This window comes from Mauremys reevesii, linkage group 1 (genome assembly GCF_016161935.1).
Source record: "Mauremys reevesii isolate NIE-2019 linkage group 1, ASM1616193v1, whole genome shotgun sequence".
NCBI classification, from domain to species: Eukaryota; Metazoa; Chordata; order Testudines; family Geoemydidae; genus Mauremys; species Mauremys reevesii.
In genome coordinates, this window is record NC_052623.1 from 122720277 (window position 1) to 122743949 (window position 23673).

Consider the following 23673-nt stretch of genomic DNA (forward strand, 5'->3'; position numbering starts at 1 on the left):
CTGATTCCTGTTTCTGTAAGGGGATAGTTATACTGGTATAAGCACATTCATATCTGTGTAACTGCTTCCACCCTAGGGGAGTTGTACCATTTTAACTGTGTCTGTATCTTTAAAATGGTTCCACTTTCTAGTATAGACAACGCTTAATCACATTGATTTAGGTGCCTTTCAATGAGATTTAGGAATCTAAGTATTTGTTGCTTTTGAAAATGGGACTTGGGCTCCTAAGTCACTCAGGCATTTAAAAAAACCCCATAACCATTGCCTTAATTTTTTTTTACTCCAATGGCTTTGTAGGTGTTGAAGATGAAACATGTAAATATTTTAAAATAGTTTTTCAAGATTCATTGAATTAAAAAGAAGTCACCTAAAACGTTCTATAGATTTAACTTCTTCCCTAAAATGTTTCCCCTTTCTAACTGTAACTTTAATTCAAGAATTGCATGAGAACAATGGAGAGTTAATCTTTTTTACTAATTTTTCTGCTCTACAGGAAACATCCAGGATCCAGATGAGCCAATTTTAGAGTTCAGCTTAGGTCAGTAGTTTTTATTACTCTTTAAAACCATTTCTGGTTTTCATGGGATTTGCTGTTGAATATTTTTTTTACCATTGTTGATATGGAAACGGCTACCATATAAATAAGTGTTGAAAGGGATATGCACTTGCATTTGTATGGAACTTTCCCTGCTTTCTGTAAAAGAGTCTTAACAGATAGCATGGTAGGCTGTAGTGAACCAACTAGGCTATACTTTTGAAAGTCTATAGATTAAAACTTCTGTACTTTTAGATTTAATGAGTTTGAGATTGAGTTTGTCTCTTCAGTCTCAATTTGTTTTCACTATGAATCTTTAAGAAAATTGCACATCTGCATAAATGGATGAGGAATATTTTAGGACAGAATGTTTTCCAGGGGTATCCACTGCCAATTATACATCCTTTCCTGTAGTCACTTGGTTAATATGGGTCCCAGAAGTGTCCCGATTTCTAACATGGTTAAAAATGTGGCTGGTTGAATGACTTTGGGCAAGTCATTTTGACCTCTTTGTGCATCAGTTAACCTGGCTGGAAACTAGAAGAAACACAGCTTCTCAATGAAAATTCAAAAGTTCCATTTGTGGAGCACATTCCTAGCTGAGTAACTAATTTACAAAAGTTTGAAAGCTTTATGATCTGACAGTGGTTTTTAAATGAAAATTGGAAACCAGTAATAGGTATTTTTAATATTGGATCTGAACCCTGCATTGTCATTAAACAGAATTTGAATTACTTATTTTTTTATGGTTTCAGCTACTGTCTGACAGATGAGCAAAGAAAATAAAAAAGTATTCAGCACTGCAATACAGTAACTCCTCACTTAACATTGTACTTATGTTCCTGAAAAATGTGACTTTAAGTGAAACAATGTTAAGCGAATCCAATTTCCCCATAAAAATGCTTGTAAATGGCGGGGGTTAGGTTCCAGGGAAATTTTTTTTGCCATACAGTACAGTACTATAGTTGGGAGGTGCTCCCACCTTACCCCACACTGGCACAGCCCACTGGCACTGGACACAATGAGGCAGGCAAGGAGACTGAAGGTGCTGTAGGCTAGAAGAAGCACATTGTGCAACAGCAGCAGCTTCCCCTACTCTGCAAGCACCAGGGGTGGGGGACTCAACCTTCGGTCCGCTCACGCCACCCCTTCCCTCAAGCTCCCACCCTTAACCCACTTACTTCCCCCCTTACTCTGCACACCGCGTCCTCGCTCCTCTCCTGCCTGCGGCAATCAGCTGGCTTGCGGTGTTCAGGAGGAAGCAGGGAGGAGCGAGGACATGGCGTGCAGGCTCCCCTGCCTCCTGAACACTGCAAGCCAGCTGATTGCCCCAGGCAGGAGGTCTGCCAGCTGGCAGGAGGCTCTTGGGGGTGGGGAGGTGCGTAGGGGAGCTGACGTGGCTGCTAGCTGTGGACAAACCAGGCAGCGAAACGATGTTATAGCAAAGCATTGCACAATTTTAAATGGAGCATGTTCTGTAACTGAGCAGGGACGTAAGATTGAAACAACATTCAGCGAGAGGACGTTAAGTGGGGAGTTACTGTACTATTTAGGTTACATCAAGAGTTTGCCTAGCACAGACAAATTGTAGAGTTAATGCTGTACATGTAGTCCACCAAGCTTCAGTCATAGCTTGGACCATAGTGTAGGAAGATCTAGGCATAATGATACATGCAGTGCTTTTGTAGCTGTGTTGGTCCCAAGATATTAGAGAGACAAGGTGAGTGAGATAATATCTCTTAGTGGGCCAGTTTCTGTTGGTGAGAGACACAAGCTTTTGAGCTCACACAGTGCTCTTCTTCAGGATCTGAAGAAGAGCACTGTGTGAGCAAGCTTGAAAGCTTGTCTCTCTCACCAATAGAAGTTGGTACAGAAAAAGATATTACCTCATCACCTTGTGTCTCTAGGCATAACGATGGCATTCCAACTGGAGATAACATGGATTTTCAGCCTTAATACCAAAGTTCTATTTAGGTCTATGTATGGAAGGCAATCACATACAGTTTTTTTGGAAGGAGATTCCTCTTCCATGTCCCCCTCCACAGTAGTTAAAATAATGAAAGGACAATACTTTTTTTAGCAGAAATAAAGTGCCCTCTTGTTTTGATGGACCATCTACTTCTGTTTACAATGTAGACACATGGTTGGTATTCAAACACTCCCAATGATATCCTTGAGAAGATACTATTGAGCAAAGAGTTCAGCAGACTGCAGGCTTGTTTCATGCACAACGTGCCCATGAGCTTTCCACTGGAGAAATACCACCTTGCGCTATTATGAACAGTTATCCCTCTGGGGAAGGGTGATGTTTGCACCACCAACCTCCCACAATGGTTCTTCTGGGAGAGACTAATTTTAAATTGCAGCTGGGATCCTACAGCATGTTCCAGTTTTGTGCATGTTATATCTTTTTTGTGTGTAAAAATACCCACATTTGCATATGCATAGTGAGTAATTGCAAATCTGACTACCTGATCTCCGTGTGCAATTGTTGTTTGCATGCACAAACGTGAATATTGTACCTATGCACAAAATAGAAGCATACTGAAAATTTGGCCCTTCATCACTGTCCCACTCTTTGTATTATACATGTTTATGAGAATTGTAGAATTTTGGACAATGTCAGAAAGACCATGACTCTAAAAATTATATTCTTAAACCTCTAAAGTTTGCAGTGAGTTGCTCACACCATCGCTAGATCGAAAACCAAATACTTTTGTCGCAGTAAGTGTCACTACACCTCCCCAGGCATTCTGGACAAAGCATGCACAGACAGAGATTATTGAGGTAAGTAGTGGTGTATTATTGCTCTCGATTTAAGGTTGAAGCTAGTATAAGGAACCTTTTTTTCAACATATATCGCACTGCATTAATATTACCTCTTTTGTGTTTATGATCATAGGGAACAAATAATCCTATCTTTCTAAGCAGTATTGCCTTTTTTCAAGACTCTCTTATCAATCAAATGACGCAAATCAAACTTTCTGTGTACGACGTCAAAGATAGATCTCAGGGAACAGTAAGTGCACTTGCATATTCCTTCATAATCCTTCAGTCATTTCTGTTGCTCTAAATTAAACCAAAGCTTTGGATTTTCACCTCATGTATGATGATACCTTTTCTTACATTAGGGCCCCCTGCAAAGCTCTTAATTTGGTGTATCCTACACATTTAAAGGCTAAAATATGTCCTACACATTTACAGTGAAAGGTGCCATCTTTGTGTTCTATTCCTTTATGGTACTCTGTTCTAAATTAGAATGATAAAGTCTCTCTTGGCCTCAAATTAGAGTTGTGTGAAATTTAAAAAAAAAAGTGTTTTTTGAGGGTTTTTATGTGAAAATGTTTGCAGTTTGGCTGTGTGTAATTCCACAAACCTCAAATTTTGCTTCATAGTCATTTTTTTCTTTACGATTGTTCATTGAAAACAAGTGAAAAACCTAAGAATCTGCATGCAAAACCATTTTCCCTCAAAAATTGGGCCCTATCTTAGCAACATTTTTCTCAAAAATGAGCCCACTTTCAAGTTCTTGATGAAAACCAGGGGAGAGGGGAACTCCATACTGAAATTAAAAACTACTCAAAAATCATGAATGTTGTGCACCATCTGTTTCAAAAACACTTAGCATTGCCACTTTATCATTGATTAGCAGCATATGGATTTCCACCACATCAAAAATCCCTGCAACCTTCTGACACCCCAGTCTTGCTTTTCAAAAATTCCTGAATTCAAAAATAGAAGGTTGTTTCTGAAGCAAAAATGCCAGGAGATGCATTCAGGAAAGCAACCATGCAATCTGCTTTCTGACATATGGATACTCTGGATCATCCCTTGAATTTATATGTCTGAGGCATTAGACTCATTCTCTGTTCTAACGTCTCCTCAGTAAAGGACAGCCTGAAGTGAATGTTTTGACTGATACTCACCCTCTGACATGTGTATTACCCACCAACAAACCAAAGTCCAAGAAAAACTAATAACTTCAACCAAGCTCATCCCCTTCTGGAGAAAAATGAGCAAGAGAAAGTTCTGGAGAAGGGAATCACTGAAATTCTCCCCACCCCTGGCGTTTCCCCATTGAGAGGATGGGATTTGCTTCCCCACAGAAAAACCCATAGATTCAGAGGTCTCCTTCACTCTACAGGTGGCCAAGGTGAGAGCCAATTCAGGGCCCCCTCAGGAGCACCGGAAACTGGAGAAATGGGGGGCCACTGGCACCAGACTGGTGGCCCGCCCCCTGCTCTTCTTCTTCCCCCAGAGTCCCCACCCACTGGGTAGGCCAAAAGCCAGAGCCACGTCATGGTAAGAGCCGCCCAAGGAACCTCAGCTGCTGTGGGAAGCCCCAGACCCTTCACCTGCCTTGGGTGGGGGGCCAGGGTGCCCGAGAGCAGCCCCCAGCCCATATCTCCGCACCCCTGGGCATGCTGCCTGGGGCAGATGGAGGATCTGGGGCTCCCCACATTGGCCTGGACTCCCTGGGAAGCTCTTATCGTGGCCTGGCTCTGGTTTCTGGCCTGGCCAGGGGCCAGAGCCTTGGGAAGAGGAGGGGCAGGGGCAGGGCCCCATGTAGGGTTGCCAGGTGTCCGGTTTTCAACTGGAACGCCCAGTTGAAAAGGGACCCTGGTAGCGGTGCTGACCGGGCCACTAAAAGTCCACTTGGCCGTGCAGTGGAGCTGTGGCAGGCTCCCTGCCTGCCCTGGCTCCATGTGGCTTCTGGAAGTGACCACCATGTCCCTGCAGCTCCTAGGCACAGGGGTGGCCAGGGAGGCCAGGATCCATGGCCAAAGGGAGCTGCGGAGGTGGCGCTTGCAGGCACGGGCAGTGCGCAGAGCCCCCTGGCCCCTCTGCCTAGGAGCTAGAAATTTTGCCACTTCCAGGAGCTGCCTGGGGTCAGCGCCACCCAGCTGGAGCCGGCATCCCAACCCCCTCTCACAGCCCAACCCCCTGCCCCAGCCATGAGCCGCCTCCTGCACCTCAACTACTTCCCAGAGTCTGCACCCGGATCCCCCTTCTGCACCTCAACCCCCAGCCCCAGGTCGTAACCCCCTCCTGCATCCTAACTCTGTCCCAGAGCCCACACCCTGTACCCCCCCCCACACCTCAACCCCCTGTCCCAGCTCAAAACCCCCTCCCACACCTCAGCCCCCTGCCCCAGGTCGGCACCCCTTCCTGCACCTCAAACTCCTCATCCCCGGCCCCACCCCAGAGGCCTCACCCCTTCCTGCACTCAACACCCTGCCCTAGCCTGGAGCCCCTCCCACACCCCAAACCCCTTGTTCTGGCCCCACCCCAGAGCCCTCACCCTTTCCCACACCACAATTCCCTGCCCCAGCTCAGTGAAAGTGAGTGAGGGTGGGGTAGAGTGAGCAACGGAGGGAGGGGAAATGGAGTGAGCGGGGCAGGGGGTGGGGCAAGGGTGTTTGGTTTTCTGCAATTAGAAAGTTGGCAACCCTAGCCCCGTAGCAAGGGGGTATTAAGGCCCACCTGAGGCCTTGCCCGCCGTGAAATGCAGCCCCTGCTGCTGCTGCTCTGCACCTACCTGAAGCTAATATGCCTATGTTAAAAAGTGGGCGGGGCATGGCCCCCTGGTCCTCCCAGTTCTAGTGCCCTGAGTCCCTGTGGTGTAGGGGACCCAAATGTTCTTTGTGACCAGGGCCTCACTAAATCTTAATCTTTCTCTGTCTGCACTGGCTCTGGCCCCATTGCCTGTTCTCCCATGACTCCCTGACGCTGTGGCTCCATCAGGGTCTCCCATGACTCCCCCATCTGTGGCTGTCTCAGAATCGCAGTGGGGAGGCTGTGCAGAATAGATGACAGTCTGAGGTTGTAGAGTCTTTGGGAGTCAATAGGAGGATGAAATGTCTCCCTGGTCATTCTGAGTCCTACCCAATCCTCTCTCTTACCCATAAGCCTTTAGGGTGGAGGGCACAATCAGGACCTTCATTATTATTGCCTAGAAGGAAATACTGAGCTTGTTCTCGGATCCATTAATATAGAGAGTGAAGGTCATCCCCCTTGCTCTTCCATGCAAGACTACACCATTTCCATGCCCTTTGGATTGGCTTGTATATGTTGGGAAAGTCCTTTCCCTCAAGCCCAGCGAAAGCGGAGGTCTTGTTTTCCTCCAGGGAAAAATCCCCAAGGTAGTGGGTTTTTTGTTTGTTTATTTTATACTTTCTGGGCCTGGTTGGGTAGTTTATTTATATTTGTTGTTTGTAATAGTATTTTGTTTTTAAATATGTATTTATAATTGTAGTGTTTAATCATTGTACACAACTTGCGCTTATGGATAGGTGCCTTATGAACTGAAATTTCTACACTAATAATGTTCCTCTTTTCAGATGTATTTATTGGGTTCTGGAATGTTCACGGTAAAGGAATTACTTCAGGAGAAGAACCATAGATTGCATTTAACACTAAGGTTTGTAATGCAGTTTCAGTCCATCAGAAACTAACATTCCTACCACTGTGATTAGTAGGGCCAGGAGCATGTTGTGAAAATTGTTCTTGATTTTTAATTTAAAATAAATGTTCAAAGTTCAAGGGCTCTACTAATGAAAATCAGTTATTGGGTGACATTTAAAACATGTAGAACATAGGAACCTTTTCAAATATTGGGATAGATTTTTGGGGGCAAAGCAGGCAGGGAACAAGGAATGAGAGAGCTGTAATTGTTTGTTGGGAGTTGTCTTTAATTCTGCAAGTTGAAAGTGTACCCACAAGTACAATTTCTTTTCTCTTTGTGTATTTCATCAAATTGCCTTGACATGCAGGGTGTGTGTGTACAGCACACAGTACACATACATTGGCAAAACTAGCTACTCTTAACTATACTGATATCTAAGGTGTGTGAGAGTGAGACAGACAAAGGAGACCCTGGAAAACCAGAAGCTTTTCTTATTTACATTGGATATCTTCGCTACTGAGCTCTCAGTAAGCTTGAAAGTGTGTCTTTCTCACCAACAGAAATTGGTCCAATGAAAGATATTACCTCACCCACCCTGTCTCTCTACTTATCCATGTAAGGTGTTTATATGGTCTCCATTTCTGTAGTATCTGAGCATCTCACAGACTTTAGTGTGTTTGTCCTTACAACACTCTAGCTATAGGAAGAACCAGTCTCAAAACAGAGCAGATATCTTTAATATTATTTAAAAAATAATTTACTGGGTGGATTAATGTTGAAAAGCTTCAGGGGAGGAGAGTGTCTCGTGGGGATGGTAGCTTGGTGCCAAAGAACAGGGATACAGTTCCACCCTTAGGGATCAGCTTGGAGGTATGAAATCAAGTGTGGGAGAAGTTTGGAAGCTTGTACAGAGTGAGGGGAGCAAGAGGAAATTAGGAGGAACTGAGCTCAAACGTGTAACTGTGGGTGGCAATGCTAGAAAGGCATTGGTGAGAATCTTGAACATGCTGTGAAAGGTGAAGGGAAATCAGGGAAGGGATCTTTGTAGGGGATTAGCGTGGTCAGAGAGACTGGAGAGGAAGATGATTGCAGCAACAGCATATTGAATGCCCTGAAAGAATCGGTGGGAGAAGCATAGAGGAAGTTGCATTAGTGAAGGTAAGAGATGACCAAGGCATAGACAAGGCTTTTGATGGTAGGGACAAAAGGAGGAGGATTTTCCCCCTGCCTCCCCCCGATATGTTAGAAAGGAAAAATTGACTGGATTTGGCAACAGAGGATGTGCTGGGGCAGGTAGTAATGAGCGGAGTCAGAAAGGAAACAGACTGTAACAAAATAGGCTATTTATCCACAGCTGTGGAGAAGAGATGTTTTGGGGCAGGGGAAGCTGGTGGCAGACTTTCTAGCATTCTACGTGGCCTGTATCATGAGTAATCAGTCGATTAGGTGGTGTTCTCTCATTATTGAGTAGGAAACGAAACTATTATAAAATATTTTTTAATATCAAGTGCAGTATGATTGACTGGGAAAGGGTGGGTGGGTATGAAACTCTCTTCCCCTTATCACATTACTCTTCAAAAATGTAACTAGAATGCAGAGCAACATCTGCTCAATATTTTCCTTTTCAAAACTTGATTCCACATGTGCCATGCTGTATGTGTGTCTAGATCTGTTCTTGTAGTCTCTTGTGTGCTTTTTTCATTTACTCTCCAGCACTATTTCTAACAGCTATTTGTTTGAATCACCATTGCACTTTGTTAAATGCAAACAATAACTTTAAAATATCATTAAGAATGTAAAACTGACAAAGTGAAGACTATTCCTTGCTAAGGATGCTGCTGTCCCCTTAACTCTCTCCCATTTAGCACCACGTATGGTACAGTATATAAGATCATATACAGCTAGCAGGCCAATCTTTATAGAATGAGATTAATGTCTTCCTATTGGTGTCATTTAATATCTTACATGTAAAATCAGTTTACTTGTATCTCCATGTTATAAGCTTCCTAATTTTAAATGTTCATTGAATTCACAGATCATTGTATTGTGTGTAGTAGTAATTGGTCTCCTATTGACAAACAGATCCCTCTCTTAAAAAAAAAAAACTTGTTTGTTGCAGGTCTGCTGAAAGTGATCGTGTAGGTAACATCACAGTTATAGGATGGCAAATGGAAGAAAAAACGGACCAAAAGCCTCCTGTAACAAGATCTCCTGACACCATTAATGGGAGGGTGAGTGTGAACATTGTATCAGACTCAGATAGACACAGGATTACTGAAGACAATGCTATAGATAATGTTATAGTCTGCAAATTGCCTCCCCCTCTACCCAATCACTTACTAATTCTACTTGGCACTTATAGGCCTTTACATTTTCAATGTACTGTACAAATATTAGCTGGTTAATCTGTAACAAACAATTCAGTGTTGATGAAATACTTGGGGCACAGCCTGTGATAAACAGTTTTTTGTAATGCTGTGAGTTCTTGAAGATGGTGGGATGGAAACTTGTCTGTGGTAATAGATAGGGTTCTTATTCTATCTGCCCTTAAAAAAAACCAACGACACAAAAACCACTACCTACTACTGTGCATGATGCATGTCTATGGGAAGTAGCTGATTTCACAAGAAATTCACTGATGTCCATTTGTGAATCTGAAGGCAGTACCAAGCAAATGCTTAAACTAGATTATTAGAAACTATCAGTGAAAATGGAAGTTCAAGGAGGACAGCTTGTGAAGTAGAAATACGATTAGATAGTTTAAAAGAACAGACCAACTATTATCTGAAATCTGGATCTTTTCTGATAGTAACAAGCAGTGTTCTCTAGAGCAGATATTTATAGTTGCCTGCCTGCTTAGAGAACAAGTTTAGTGCTGCAGACTCTGTATTGTGAATACATCTGAAGTCATATAATTGGTACACCTGTATTGTGTTCAGAATGTGGATTATCATCATTATTTATTGGGCCAGGTCCTCAACTGGGCAATAAATTGATGTAGACTACAGAGCTATGCTAATTTACAGCAGCTGAGGATCTGGCCCTTAATTTTTACAGCACTCAGAAGTGTGCTAGGTGCTTTGCAATACAAATAAAAAGTAGGTCCCTTATCTGAAGATCTGATCATTAGATGTTTTTAGTATTTCAGTTTGCAGTCAGGATAGTGATGGTCCCTGATAAACATGTTTGGAATATGTATTTTAAACATTTCCTGTTTTGAATATTACCTTCATGTCTTTATGTTGAGTCTCACCAGTTTAGCTTGACTTGGTGTTGAGGTTTTACATTGTACATACTTTACTATTTGTGTCTTTTAGACTGTACTGCCAGTTGATGAAAGTTTAACAGAATCTTTAGGAATCCGATCCAAATATGCTTCGTTACGGAAAGATGTGTTACTAAAATCTGGTAAGCAGCTAACTGGGCAGATATTGATAGCTCACCTACTATCAGATTAATATATTTGTTCTGTGTGTATTGGCAGTTCTTACTATACTTAGCATGTTTACAGTATCGGTAACAGCTAATCTCTTGTTGCCTCCATCATAGCCCCAGTTCAGCAAAGCACTCAAGTATGTGTTTGAAGTTGAATAGGGATTGGTTGCTGAATTGAGACCCATAAGCATAATTTATTTTGCCACCCACACTACAGCACTTTGTAGTACAAACAGTACTTTGTGAAGCAAAATATCTTACAAGTTGTTTGCCATTACATTCATCTACCATGGCCAGTCCTTCCTTCTCCTACAGACTTATGTATTAGGAGAAAAAGTTCAATATGTGAAGAAATTTAAAAAAAAAATGATTTGTTCCTTTTTTCCTTTAAAATATTTTGAATGCCTTTGGATTTGGGTTTTTTTCTTTGACAGTGAGTAGAAAGCTCCCTCCTATAAAAATCACATTTGAAAAAGCTAGATAGGTGAATGACCTAAATTGGATTTTTACAAGCAACCAATATTGAATCTAGTCAATGTAGCTTAATGTAATGGGTGAGGGGAGACTTTGTAAATGCTGAACTCAAACCACACATTTACATAAAGTGGTTTTAATATTTTAGTGTTTGGTGGTGCCATTTGTCGGATGTATCGTTTCCCCACAACTGATGGGAACCACCTGAGAATCTTGGAGCAGATGGCTGAGAGTGTACTGTCACTGCACATCCCCAGACAGTTTGTGAAGCTTCTGCTTGAAGAAGATGCAGCCAGGTAAGGGTGAACAAATTTACGTGTGCTGTAATACAGCAGTGATGTGCATCCTTTGCTGAACTGGAAGAGAACAAATTGTAACAAAGAGATTGCAGCAGAAATAGTGACTGCAGCAACTTGGTCGCTGCCCTCTTATTGTTAACAAAGTCAATACCTTCATGTCACCACTAGATTGGCCATGAACTGTATCTTGCACAGGCCTGATGCTCATCTCACTGTGGAGTGTCTTACACTGCTTTATCTCATTTGGGCCAGATTCTCAGCAGGTGTAAATCAGCAGAGCTCTGTGGAAGTCAAATGGAGCTGTGACATTTTACAGCAGGTCAGGGGCTGACTCATTGACTTAAACCCTTGATTTACACCTGTGTCTATGTAGAGGAAGGTCTTGCCCACAGAATAATTTATTGTGGTCAGGATAAATGTAAAGTGATAACAGAAGTGGTGTTGTGGAGATTGCGTTATTCAGATAATGTGCAGTTCTATAAAAAGCATCTTTAAATACTGAGGTAAATTTTTAATGATAAGTGTTCGTAACTACCTTTAGTATTTTGGTGCAGCAAGCATTATTTAGTCCAATTGAAAGGTAAAAAGCCGCACAATATGATGGGTCTGTGAGTGTTCCTAACTCATACATGCCAGCTAGGGCAGCTGTACCTGAGACACTTGGATACTGCAATGATGAGTGGGATATGACTACCTAGATAGAGGGAGAGCTTGTTATCTCCTACTCAGGGGGTTCCTGGGAGACCTCTGCCAGTGGAGGCTACCCAACTGTTGCACTGTATAGTGTATCCTCCAGGTACCTGGCCACGAGGCTTTAGGTGCACAAGGAGTGTGGGTGGGGCCCGTAAGTAGTTACAATGTTGTTGACAGCTAGCATTCTTTGTGCCCTGTAACAGGAGACATTAATAGCTACCTCTTTTTATAACGGTTGAGGATATTAAAATTTCACAGAGTAGTGTGAAAAGAGTAAAGGGATGCATCTATCCTGGCTAATGTTCTGTCTGCCACAGGCTAAATGTGGTTAGTAAGAATGTTGCTGGCTAAGGGTATGTCTACACTGCAGTTAGACACCTGCAGCTGGCCTGTGCCCACTGACTCAGGCCTTGTGGGTCTTGGGCTAAGGGGCTGTTTAATTGCAGTGTAGATGTTCGGGCTCAGGCTGGAACCCAGACTCTTGGACTCTGCTCAGTGGCCTTTAGATCAGTGGTTCTTAACCAGGGGTCCAAGGCCCCCATCAGGGGGGCTGCCAGGTAGGGCCGGCATTAGACTTGCTGGGGCCCAGGGCAGAAAGCCAGAGCCCAACCTCATGAGGCTGAAGTCCAGGGCCCTGAGCCCCACCACCTGGGCTGACGCCAAAGCCTGAGCAATGCAGCTTCGCGGGAGTCCCTGTGGCATGAGGCATCAGGCAGCTGCTCTGCTTGCCAACTCCTAATGCCAGCCCTGGCTTTCATATGCAGAAAACCATTTGGGGCACTAGTGGGCCATGGAGTTTTTATAGCATGTTGGTGGGGCCTCAGAAAGAAAAAGGTTGAGAACCCCTGCTTTAGACCCTTTAGATGGACATGGTAAAGAACCTAAATGTAACAGCAGAGAATTAGAATGAACAGGACAAGCTACTCCTTGATATTAGACTTTACTCAGTGGAATTCACTCAAGCATTAGCTAGAAAATCTCACCACTCAAGGATACTTTCTGTGAAGTAATGAAGTTCTATGAATGTTCTGCCGAATTCTGGTTTCATAACAAATACCAGTAATACAAGCTTTTAAATACTGAACTGTATTGCTTAGAGGTGAAAACGACTTTCTGTAATTTAGAAAAATGGGCCCTGAGATGAAGGGCATTGGGATATCTTTACTCTCCATTCAGGTATGCAGAATATCAGATGGAAGTTCTTTCTTATTTTCATCCAGTATCTTCTGTATTGTTAAATTAATAAATACACCGCTACCTCGATATAACACAAATTTGGATATAACACGGTAAAGCAGTGCTCGGGGGGGAGGGGAGGAAGGAAGGGAGGGGCAGGGCTGTGTACTCCGGTGGATCAAAGGAAGTTCAATATAACGCAGTTTCACCTATAACGCTTTAAGATTTTTTTGGCTCCGCAGGACAGCGTTATATCGCGGTAGAGGTGTAATTCTCTTTAAGATGAATTGTCTGAATTTTTTTGCAGACTGAAAACCTACAATGATGCATATTTTTATTGTATATTTTATTTTCTGTATTATAATCTGGGTTGAAAACTTTAATAGTATGTACTCCCAGGATACGTTAGATCTACCCAGGTATTCCTCTCTACTCTCTCTGTACTGAAACCTTGAGAAATACTATGCAGCTTTAGGTGGCAAGCCAGTATAATCACTCCTGTCTACCATTAGGATGACAGCTTAAAATGTACTTGGGTGATCTTGATTTCTGCTTGTGGAGAGGGCCTTGATCCCTGGAGTCCCCCCGGTGGACTGGTGCAACATTACCATTACGTCTCTGCCTCAGTTTCCGCTATTGGGATTTCAATAAGTCCAGTGAGGCTTGTGTGTATTGAGCAGTGCCTCTGTGGGGATCTAATTTATTTAATGCAAAGGAAAACATTATACAGATAGGCCTCCACTCCAGCATCACTAGCAGGAGGGACAGAAGGCTGAGTTAACTTTGGTCCATCAACCTCATGTCTGCATCCGTTATCAACGAAGGCCCTCTTGACCTGGGACCCTCTTCTGGAGCCAGGGCTCTTGTCATTATCTGGGAAAGGGTCTCTCCTCTTGGGTTAAAGTGCCCACACAAGTCAAACCATGATGACCCTTCCTCAGAACAGCATATCACTGATGAAGTCCTTCCATGGGGGCCAGGTTCCACTGACACTTCGCATTCGTAGCTTCTCCTTTGCAGAGCCTCTCCTACCTAAGAGCATTCTTCCTTATTTTCCTTTCCTAATGATCCCTCTCACCTGACAAGCCCTCTCCTTGGGAGCCTTCTCTTTCTGTAATCTGGGGACTGTTCCTTTCCCCAGGAGCCTGTTTTCTAGCCTCCTTCCCCACTGGGAGTAGCTTCCTTTTATCATGCCTGGGTGTTTCCCTGCATAATTAACTGCCTCCCACTTACTCAGTGAGTTAAATCTTCCCAGGTGAACCTGAGTGGCCTCATTCTCCCTTATGGAGCCTGTCAGAGGTGGACTGAGCCCATGACCCTAGACTCAAACAGCTAAATTGTACCAAGTCGACGGGCCCAGATAATCTCCATCCAAGAATGTTAACAGAACTGGCATGTGAAATTGAAAGCCCAAGAGCTAAGACAATTAATGAATCCATAAATTGGGGAGTCATAGCCTATGACTGGAGAATTGCAAATATATATTTAAGAAAGAGGAAAAACGTGATCTAGGAAATGACAGGCCCATTACTTTGACCTCAGTTGTATGTAATTGTATCATATATCTTTAATATTAAGATCTGTGTCCAATATATGTGTGTGTATATATATATATATATATATATATATATAATATGAGTTTAGTGGGTTACTAGTGAGGCCTAGCATAGATTTAAGGCTTTTGATTTTTTTGACTTGCTATAGAGCAGACTTTATGTAGGCTTTTTAGGAAGTATTTGAAAGAGAGAGTAGCTAAGCATGTAGGGGTAAAGAGAAATTGGAATAAAATATAACATGGTTTTATAAAAGGTAGATCATGCCAGGCCTGATCTCTTTCTTTGAGAAGATAACTGATGAGACAAAGGAAATGCAGTAGATTTAATCTACCTGGATTTCAGTAAAGTATTTGATAGAGTTCCACAAGAGAAATTATTAGTTAAATTGGAGAAGATGGGGAGTAATACAGGAATTGAAAGATGGGTAAGGAACTGGTTAAAGAGGAGACTTCAATGGTCATGCTGAAAGGTGAACTGTCAGGCTGTAGGGAGGTTATTAGTGGAGTACCTCAAGGATCAGTCATGGGACCCAATTTTATTTAATATTTTCATTAATGACCTTATCACAAAAAGTGGGAGTAACAAAAATTGTGGATGATACAAAGTTGGGAGGTATTGCCAATACAGAGGAGGACCAGTATATCATACAGGAAGATTTGGATAATCTTGAAAACTAGAGTAATAGAAATGGGATGAAATTTAATAATGCAAAGTGCAAGGTCATGCACCTAGGGACTAACAACAAGAGTTTTTGCTATAAATTGGGGTTGTATCAGTTGGAAGCAACAGAGCTGGAGAAAGACCTGAGTGTATTGGTTGATCACAGAATGGCTATGAGCTGCCAACGTGATGCAGTCATGGAAAAGACTATTGCAATCTTAGGATGCATGAGCTAGATAATTACACTAGATATGGGGGAAATATCACCATTATACAAGGCATTGGTGAGATCTCATCTGGAATGCTGTGTGCAAATCTGGTCGCCCATGTTTAAGAAAGATGAATTCAAACTGGAACAGGTGCAGAGAGGGGCTACTAGGATGATCAGAGGACTAAAGAACCTACCTTATGGGAGGAGACTTAAAGAGCTTGGCTTGTTTAGCCTAACAAAATGAAGGAGGAGGGGAGATATGATTGCTCTCTATAAATACATCAGAGATGTCAACATCATGGAGGGAGCAGAATTATTTAAGTTAAGGGCTAAGGTTGGCACAAGAACAAATAGATATAAACTGGCCAGCAATAAGTTTAAGTTTGAAATTAGATGGTTTCTAACCAGAAGATTAGCAAAGTTCTGGAACAGCTTTCCAACAGGAGTAGATGATGTAAAAAACATAACCTTGTTTTAAGACTGAGCTTGAAAAGTTTTATGGAGAGGATGGTATGATTGCCTACAATGGCAATGGCCTATCCATGACTGCTATTAGCAAATATCTTCAATGGCCAGAGATGGGACACAAGAGTGGGAGGGCTCTGAGTTACTACAGAGAATTCTTTCCCAGGTGTCTGGCTGGTGTGTCTCACCCACATGGGCAGGGTTTAACTGATTTGCCATATTTGGGGTCAGGAAGGAATTGTTCACCAGGTCAGAGTGGCAGAGACCCTAGGGTTTTTTTTGTTTGTCTGTTTGTTTTTGCCGCCTTCTGCAGCATGGGGCACAGGTCACTTGCTGGTTTGAACTAGAGTAAATGGTGGATTCTCTAGTTACTTGAAGTCCTTAAATCATGATTTGAGGACTTCAGTAACTCATCCACAGGTTATGAGCCTACTGCAGTACCAGAGCTGGCTCCAGGCACCAGCGCAGGAAGCAGGTGCTTGGGGCAGCCAATGGAAAGGGGCGGTACGTCCAGGTCTTCGGCGGCAATTCCGTGGTGGGTCCCTCCGTCCCTCTTGGAGGGAAGGACCAGCCACTGAATCGCCATCGAAGAATGAAGCAGTGCGATAGAGCTACCGCCGATCGTGGCTTTATCTCTTTTTTTTTTTCCTCCTCCCCTCTCTCTCAGCCGCTTGGGGTGGGGAAAAAAGCTGGAGCCGGCCCTGTGCAGTACTGGGTGGGTGAGGTCCTGTGGCCTGCAATGTGCAGGAGGTCAAATTAGGTGATCATGACGGTCCCTTCTGTCCTTAAAGTCTGTGTGTGTCTGAGATCCCTTCAGAGGGCCTGCTGCCTGCTGATGGTGCCACTCATGTAAAGTTCTTCTGCACAAGAGCTCTGTGTGAAGAGTAACAGGATGCATATAGCCAGAGGGATATGTCTACCTAATATTTGTACTACACTCCATGGTATGTCCATGTCACCGTGATACATCTAACTAGAGGATATGATGGATTCCACCTCACTTGAAGGCTTTAAACCATGGGCTTGCTGCAGGAATCACTGAATAAAATTATATGGCCTGTTATGCAGAAGGATGTGACTAGATTATCATGACAGTTCCTTCTGGCCAAAATCTATGAATAATTGGTAAATACTACACCTCTACCCCGATATAACGCTGTCCTCAGGAGCCAAAAAATCTTACCGCGTTATAGGTGAAACCGTGTTATGTCAAACTTGCTTTGATCCGCCTGAGTGTGCAGCCCCGCCCTCCCCCGAGCACTGCTTTACCACGTTATATACGAATTTGTGTTATATCAGGTCGCGTTATATCGGGGTAGAGGTGTATATGTTGCCTGTTGGGAGTCAGCACATTGGATTACTGTAGGATGGACAAACTTGCCTAATTTTGATAATGTGCTAAAATACTATATAATTAATAGAGAATTATTCTGCCAGTTCCACAAATGGACTCTCAAGTTATACACAGATAATTGGTAAAAGTTATGGATCAGGGATCTTGAGAGAGCATACAGAAGGAGCTGCTAGATCTGATTTCTTTGCCTACTATCTCAAATTTGTGTTTAAGGGTACGTCTTCACTACCCGCCATATCGGCGGGTAGCAATCGATTTCTCGGAGTTTGATATATCGCGTCTCATCTAGACACGATATATCGAACTCCGAACGCGCTCCCGTCGACTCCGGAACTCCACCACCGCGAACGGCGGTGGCGGAGTCGACGGGGGAGCCGCGGACGTCCATCCCGCACCGTGAGGACGAGTAAGTACTTCGAACTAAGGTACTTCGACTTCAGCTACGCTATTCGCGTAGCTGAAGTTGCGTATCTTACATCGAACTCCCCCCCTAGTGTAGACCAGGCCTAAGATAACTAGAGCCCTGTGCAGATACAAATATCTCGGTCGCATCTGCAAGAATCAACTGGTATCCAACCCTTGATGTGCACTCTGTCTTTTATCTGTATCTGCATCTGCACCACACCTGCAGGAGGAGTGTGTGTGTGTGTGTGCGCTGTATATAGGATCTCAAAGGCAGGGAAGCCGCTGTCTGCAGCTCATAGCCTAAGAGGCTGCTTCCCCTCATATAGTTTATATTCCCTCTCCAGCCACCCCATACAGAGAAAGGGGAGGTGATAGCTGCAGACAGTTGCTTCTCTGTATGGAGAGGGGAGGGAAGAGAAAATATAGGATCTGGAAGGCAGGGAAGCAGCCTAATAGGCTATGAGCTGCTCCTCATCACAGTGCACTGGTGGATTCAAGGCAAAGACATGGTCCCACCTCCTTCTCCCCTTATCCTTATTCCTAGGGGGAGCAGAAGCAAGCTGTTCCTGTTCTTCCCAGAGCACAGAGACTGTGCAGCCACATGAAGAGGGGAGGCTTCTTGCCCACCCCCGTGTGGCCACATAGGGGCCCACTTGGGATCTATCCCTTATTGAAAACACTGGATAAATGGAGGGAAAGAAAGTAGGCTCCTTAATTTTTCCCATTCTGGTGTATTGGGAGGTACGTTTTGAAACATTCCCTTATGCCTGGAACTCTTCTCACGGAATTCAGAATGCATTGCCTGTGGAGTCTGTTGTGTGACATCACTTGCATATTTTCTTCTTGCTCAGGTGTACAAATGAGTTGAAAACATTTTTCTTTCTTCTTGTAGGGTTTGTGAACTAGAAGAGCTGGGAGAGCTGTCTCCCTGTTGGGAGAGCCTTCGTCGACAAATAGTTACTCAGTACCAAACAATTATACTGACTTATCAGGAAAACCTAACTGACTTGCATCAATACAAAGGTCAGCAAGATTTATTTTCAGTAATAATAGATAATATGTTTCAGTTATGCTTCTTATTTTCCTTTTAAAACAAAGTTTCAGAACCAAAAAGGTGGTTTTAGTCTTGATTTGGTAGGAAAGATCAACAGACAAAATATTTGTACTCTCTATTAAAGTTTTATAGTGATTGTACAAAGAAGCTAATTTATAAATATAGTCATTTGTGCAACTTAACATACAAAAGAGGGGATAATGAGTGAGGTCTGGAAAAGAAAAAGTAATCTCCAATTTCCTTAAAAATGAATTAAATTAAATTGTTCTTGTTATTTTATTATTAATTTTATCACTTGATAAATTTTCTTCTGTGGGTTTCCATTAGCATTACTCTCCTCTACATTTCATGTAATTAATGATAAGTAATATAGATGCTTAATGATAAGTAATAAAATATATTACTTCTGGGGGAATTTTGTGCCTCTATGTGCACGCAGAATCATTTCCCCACAGATTTCTTTGCTTCCCTGCAGAAAAATGACATCTGATGGGGAAGCAAAGGGAAGCCGCAAGAGTGGTCATGCCTCCCTCCCCAGCAGTATGGGCACATTGTTTCAGGCTCCCGGAGCAGCTGATGGGGAGGTAAATCACTGTGAGGGGGTGTGGGGATGCCCTGGCTGGTGGCTCCTACCATGCACTGGGCACAGCTGCTAGTGCCAGCTGGACTGGGGACAGGGGAGGACGAGACTTACTCTTCTCCTGCAGGGAGTGGCCAGGGCCAGGGCCAGGTCACAACCAGCCCCAGCCCCAGAAATCTCTCCCGGCTGCAGGAAGCTCCACCCACCTCACCCCCTGCACTTGAACCTTAACCACAAGGAGCCCCACCTCCTTGCATCTGAACCACCTTGATGAGCCCCCTACACCCAGACCACCACTCCACTGAGCCCCAACCAGCTGCACCCACATCCCCACCCTACCGAGCACCACTGCCCCAGCACCCAGACCCCCCTCCACTGAGCCCCCACCACCTTCACCTGGACTCCCAGCAGAGTCCCATTGTCCCTGTACCTGGACGCCCCCAACAAGCCCCTGTGCATCCAGATCCCACACACACCCACACAGAACCCTCTTATGCACACCTGGATCCCCACACACTAAGCCCCTCCACACTTGGTTTCTGCCGGGTTGAGCCTGCCTGCCCACACCTGATGCACCTGGTGCAGAGATGCAGGGCCCCAGGCGATTTCTGGGGCAGGTCCAGCCCTTGCACTGTGTCAGTGTCGGGGGCAGCCTCACTGCCGAGTCTGTGTCGTGGGCAGTAGAGGAGGGCTGCAGGGTGATTTCCCACCTCTGTGCAGCCAGTGGCCTGGAACATCTAATTGTTCATAAATAAAATGTGCAGAATTTTAAAATATTATGTGTAGAATTTGTATTTTTTGGCACAGAATTTTTAATGTTTTGGCACCGAATTCCCTCAGGAGTAATATATATATATATAAACTGACAATACAAAGTCTGGTGTGCTGATTCAGCTTAATAATGATAATAATAAACAGGAACTAACTTTCTGTAGGTAAAGAACTGTCTTCAGAAATCCCCAATACATTCTGACTCTTTATATTAATAATAATTTTAGAATTTTTAATATAATCTTGTACATATAATATAATATTATATGATCTAGGTTTTAGCTTTTATTCCAAGAATCCCCAAATCTTTGATAGATTCTCAGTGTTTTTCCCCCACTCTCTAAAGTATTATGGGAATTATTTGATTTCTGTGTTTTGTCATTTTTAAGGAATGTTTGTGTGTGTAATTATTTCAAAATCTTAAACGAAATGGGAAATAGGGCAGTTTATATCTGACTGAGTTATGCACAAATGGGGGAATGATGCAACTTTATTTACCCTCATATTAGTCCAGCTTTTCATTCAGAATGGGGGAAATGATTGGGTGTACTTTGTTCACTCTTATACCTTTCTTACTATTATGTATTCACGTCAGGCCATATTAGACCCTTGTTCTACATCCATAACTCCTGTTGACATCCGTGGAGAAGGCTGGGGGTTCATTCATAGTTCAAGGGTGCTGTTTTAACATACAGTGTCTTCACTCATGATGAAATTCCCCTCTGTACAGAGGGCCAGCATAAAGGTCTAGGCATCACATAAGTCCTATTTTGAAGGGTTAAGAGGGACTTGCTATAAGTGGTATGTAGGCTTTGTGCCGGCCTCCCTGCACAGGGGAAGAATTTCTCCCTGAAAGCACAGAACAGCTGTGACCAATGGGAGGAGGGATGATTTTCATGTGATACACCAGTTCAAAAGACACTGACCAGTCAATGAGAATAAAGCCAAATCCCAGGAAAGTAGAACAGAAAGATTCAGTGTACACAATGCTAAAGTTGCAGTGTGCATCCCACCTCAGATTGTTAGAAGGGTAGGTGTGTGTAGGTGACAGTATATTACAATATTAATTACTGAGCACAGAACTGGAATTGGTCTGTGCATAATGGATCATTGGGACCCACAGAGCAATTATCTGTGGTAGACATTAAATTCACCTGTCGCTTTGACACTGTTGCATATTTACCATTTTTGTCTAAGGCCTTGATCCAACAAAGCACTTAAGCACATGATAAATGTTCTAGTGAAGTCTGTGGGACTTTTCCCATGCTTAAAGTCAAGTATGTGCTTAGGTGCTTTGCTGGTTTGATTCCAGGGATCCGCAACAGTAAGAGAAAATAATAATAATAATAATACTAAAATATAAACTTATTTTGCTAGTCATTTAGACCCCAATTCTGCAAGGGACTTAAGCATGTGTTTAAAGCTTCCTGAATCGGGGCCTAAGTGCATATCTAACTCCAAGTCATTCTTCTTAGATTAGTATTTGGACTCCACCAGATCTAGTGGCTAGAGATGATACTTATTACTAATAAATAAAGTAATCCAGTAATTGTACAGGGACCTGGAATACCTCAACTGTAAACATCCTCCAGTTTAGTTGTATTTTCCCATACTATACAATGTACAAATTACTCAAAATTGGAGTGGAAGTGAGTATAGGGATCCTAACAAATGAGTTCTCACAGGCTGGTGAGATGGAGTGCACTAGAAGAATTGCTTGTCTGCTTAGTGCTGTCATAAATGTTCTTCTGGTAGGATTGATTTCTTCACCCCCTGCAATCAGAAAATTTTTAGTATTTCTTTTAAAAGAATACATTCTCCAGGTTCTTGCACTGTTTTCTTGTATGCTCTTCCGGCACTTGTGTACAGAGAGACCATGTGCCATCAAAATACAATGAAAATAATGTATCTGACTATGCATTGGTTTGTGTTTTAATAGGCATTTCCCCCCAGTATTACGGATTCTTCTCATACCAGACAGTTGGTCACAGGGTCTTGAAAGTGGATTTTAAATTAAGCCTATGTTGCCCCTTCACTTTTGTGATCATACAGTTTGGCCACACCTGGCCAATGAGTGCCAGAAACTCCAACGGGGGAGGAACCTACCTGGTGCCTTCAGTGGGTAGCTCCTTTCCTCGCTGCTGGGGCTGGTCCCCCTTTGCTGCTGGCACCATCCAGTTCCCCCAGCCGTTTAGGTGGGTGAGTGGCACTTGTTGCTAACATCATGTTCCTTGCAAATATACTTACAACTAAAAGTCTGCTAGTCGGCAAGTCATAATTTCTGTCAGTATTACTTCCCACCTAATGTGCAACAAGTGTTGAAAGTAACCCCAATCCACATTTGTTGGTATTTTGAGACTGGCAGTTGGTCATGGTTTTATAGGGCAGATATAGAATAAATATTTTTCTGTTACATTTCTCAGGCCCTTCGTTTAAAGCAAGTAGCTTGAAAGCTGATAAAAAATTGGAATTTGTGCCCACAAATTTACACATACAAAGAATGAGAGTCCAGGATGATGCAGGATCAGGTACTTCTCTCTCTCGTTCGTTCGTGTGTGTGTGTGTGTTTCCACCATCCAGAGCTAAGCTTCCCCAAAACCAGTATATCTTCTGTGCAGTACTAATAATATTTAACATTTTAATTGCAGCTACCATCCTTATATCTCAAAGCACTTTACTAAAGTTGAGTAAGGATACGTCCACGCTACCCGCTGGATCGGTGGGTAGCAATTGATCTATCGGGGATTGATTTATCGCGTCTCATCTAGATGTGATAAATCAATCCCCGAACGCACTCCCCGTCGACTCCGGAACTTCACCAGGGCGAGAGACGGAAACGGAGTCGATGGGGGAGCCATGGCCGTCGATCCCGCACCGTGAGGACGGGAGGTAAGTCGAACTAAGATACATCGACTTCAGCTACGCTATTCTCGTAGCTGAAGTTGCGTATCTTACATCGACACTCCCCCACACCCCAGTGTAGACCAGGCCTTAGTATCATTACCCCAGTTTTATAGATGACAGAACCAAAGGGCAGATCAGCTTGTCCAACGTCATGTAGCACATCAGCATCAGAGCTAGGGAACAGAACCCAAGTCTCCCACCTTTCATCCCTGTGCTGTATCTACTGGGTTAATCTGCTGGATCCCCTTTGGTTTTAGGAGCCACCAGGATCTTTTCTGGGTGGCATGACATCAGAGGCCCTCCCTGTTTTTTTTTTTTTAAGTTGAATTTAATTGAGAGGGGCCATCATGTGCGCTGCACTTTAGATGTGTAAAAAGACATTAACTTGTTTAGGTTGAGCTTGCTTCTTTGTAAAAGAGTTAATTTTCTCCTTTCTTTTAATGTTCAGCCCCACCCACCTGTCGACCCTAGCTGCCTTGTGTATCCTTCAGATAGGAGGAATGATAGGCTGAGGTATCAAGGTTAATCTTCCTTCATCTCCAGACATGGGAATATTGCCTTTGTAGATCAGGGATTCTCAGACTTTTGTACTGGTGACCCCTTTCACACAGCAAGCCTCTGAGTGCGACCCCCCCCTTATACATTAAAAACACTTTTTAATATATTTAACACCATTATAAATGCTGGAGGCAAAG

General features: G+C 43.3%; 1 protein-coding gene across 14 annotated transcripts in view; it reads left to right on the forward strand.

The window, feature by feature from the left end:
* INPP4A (inositol polyphosphate-4-phosphatase type I A) overlaps positions 1–23673 on the forward strand; it is a 212538-nt gene that overhangs the window by 125828 nt on the left and 63037 nt on the right. For all 14 annotated transcript variants that reach the window (XM_039509770.1, XM_039510470.1, XM_039510304.1 and 11 more), the window contains 9 exons: positions 494–538; positions 3204–3322; positions 3438–3554; positions 6877–6956; positions 9061–9172; positions 10259–10349; positions 10999–11146; positions 18562–18692; positions 22498–22602. In XM_039509770.1, the coding sequence (XP_039365704.1) occupies positions 494–538; positions 3204–3322; positions 3438–3554; positions 6877–6956; positions 9061–9172; positions 10259–10349; positions 10999–11146; positions 18562–18692; positions 22498–22602 (948 nt within the window). The remainder of the gene's footprint in view (positions 1–493; positions 539–3203; positions 3323–3437; positions 3555–6876; positions 6957–9060; positions 9173–10258; positions 10350–10998; positions 11147–18561; positions 18693–22497; positions 22603–23673) is intronic.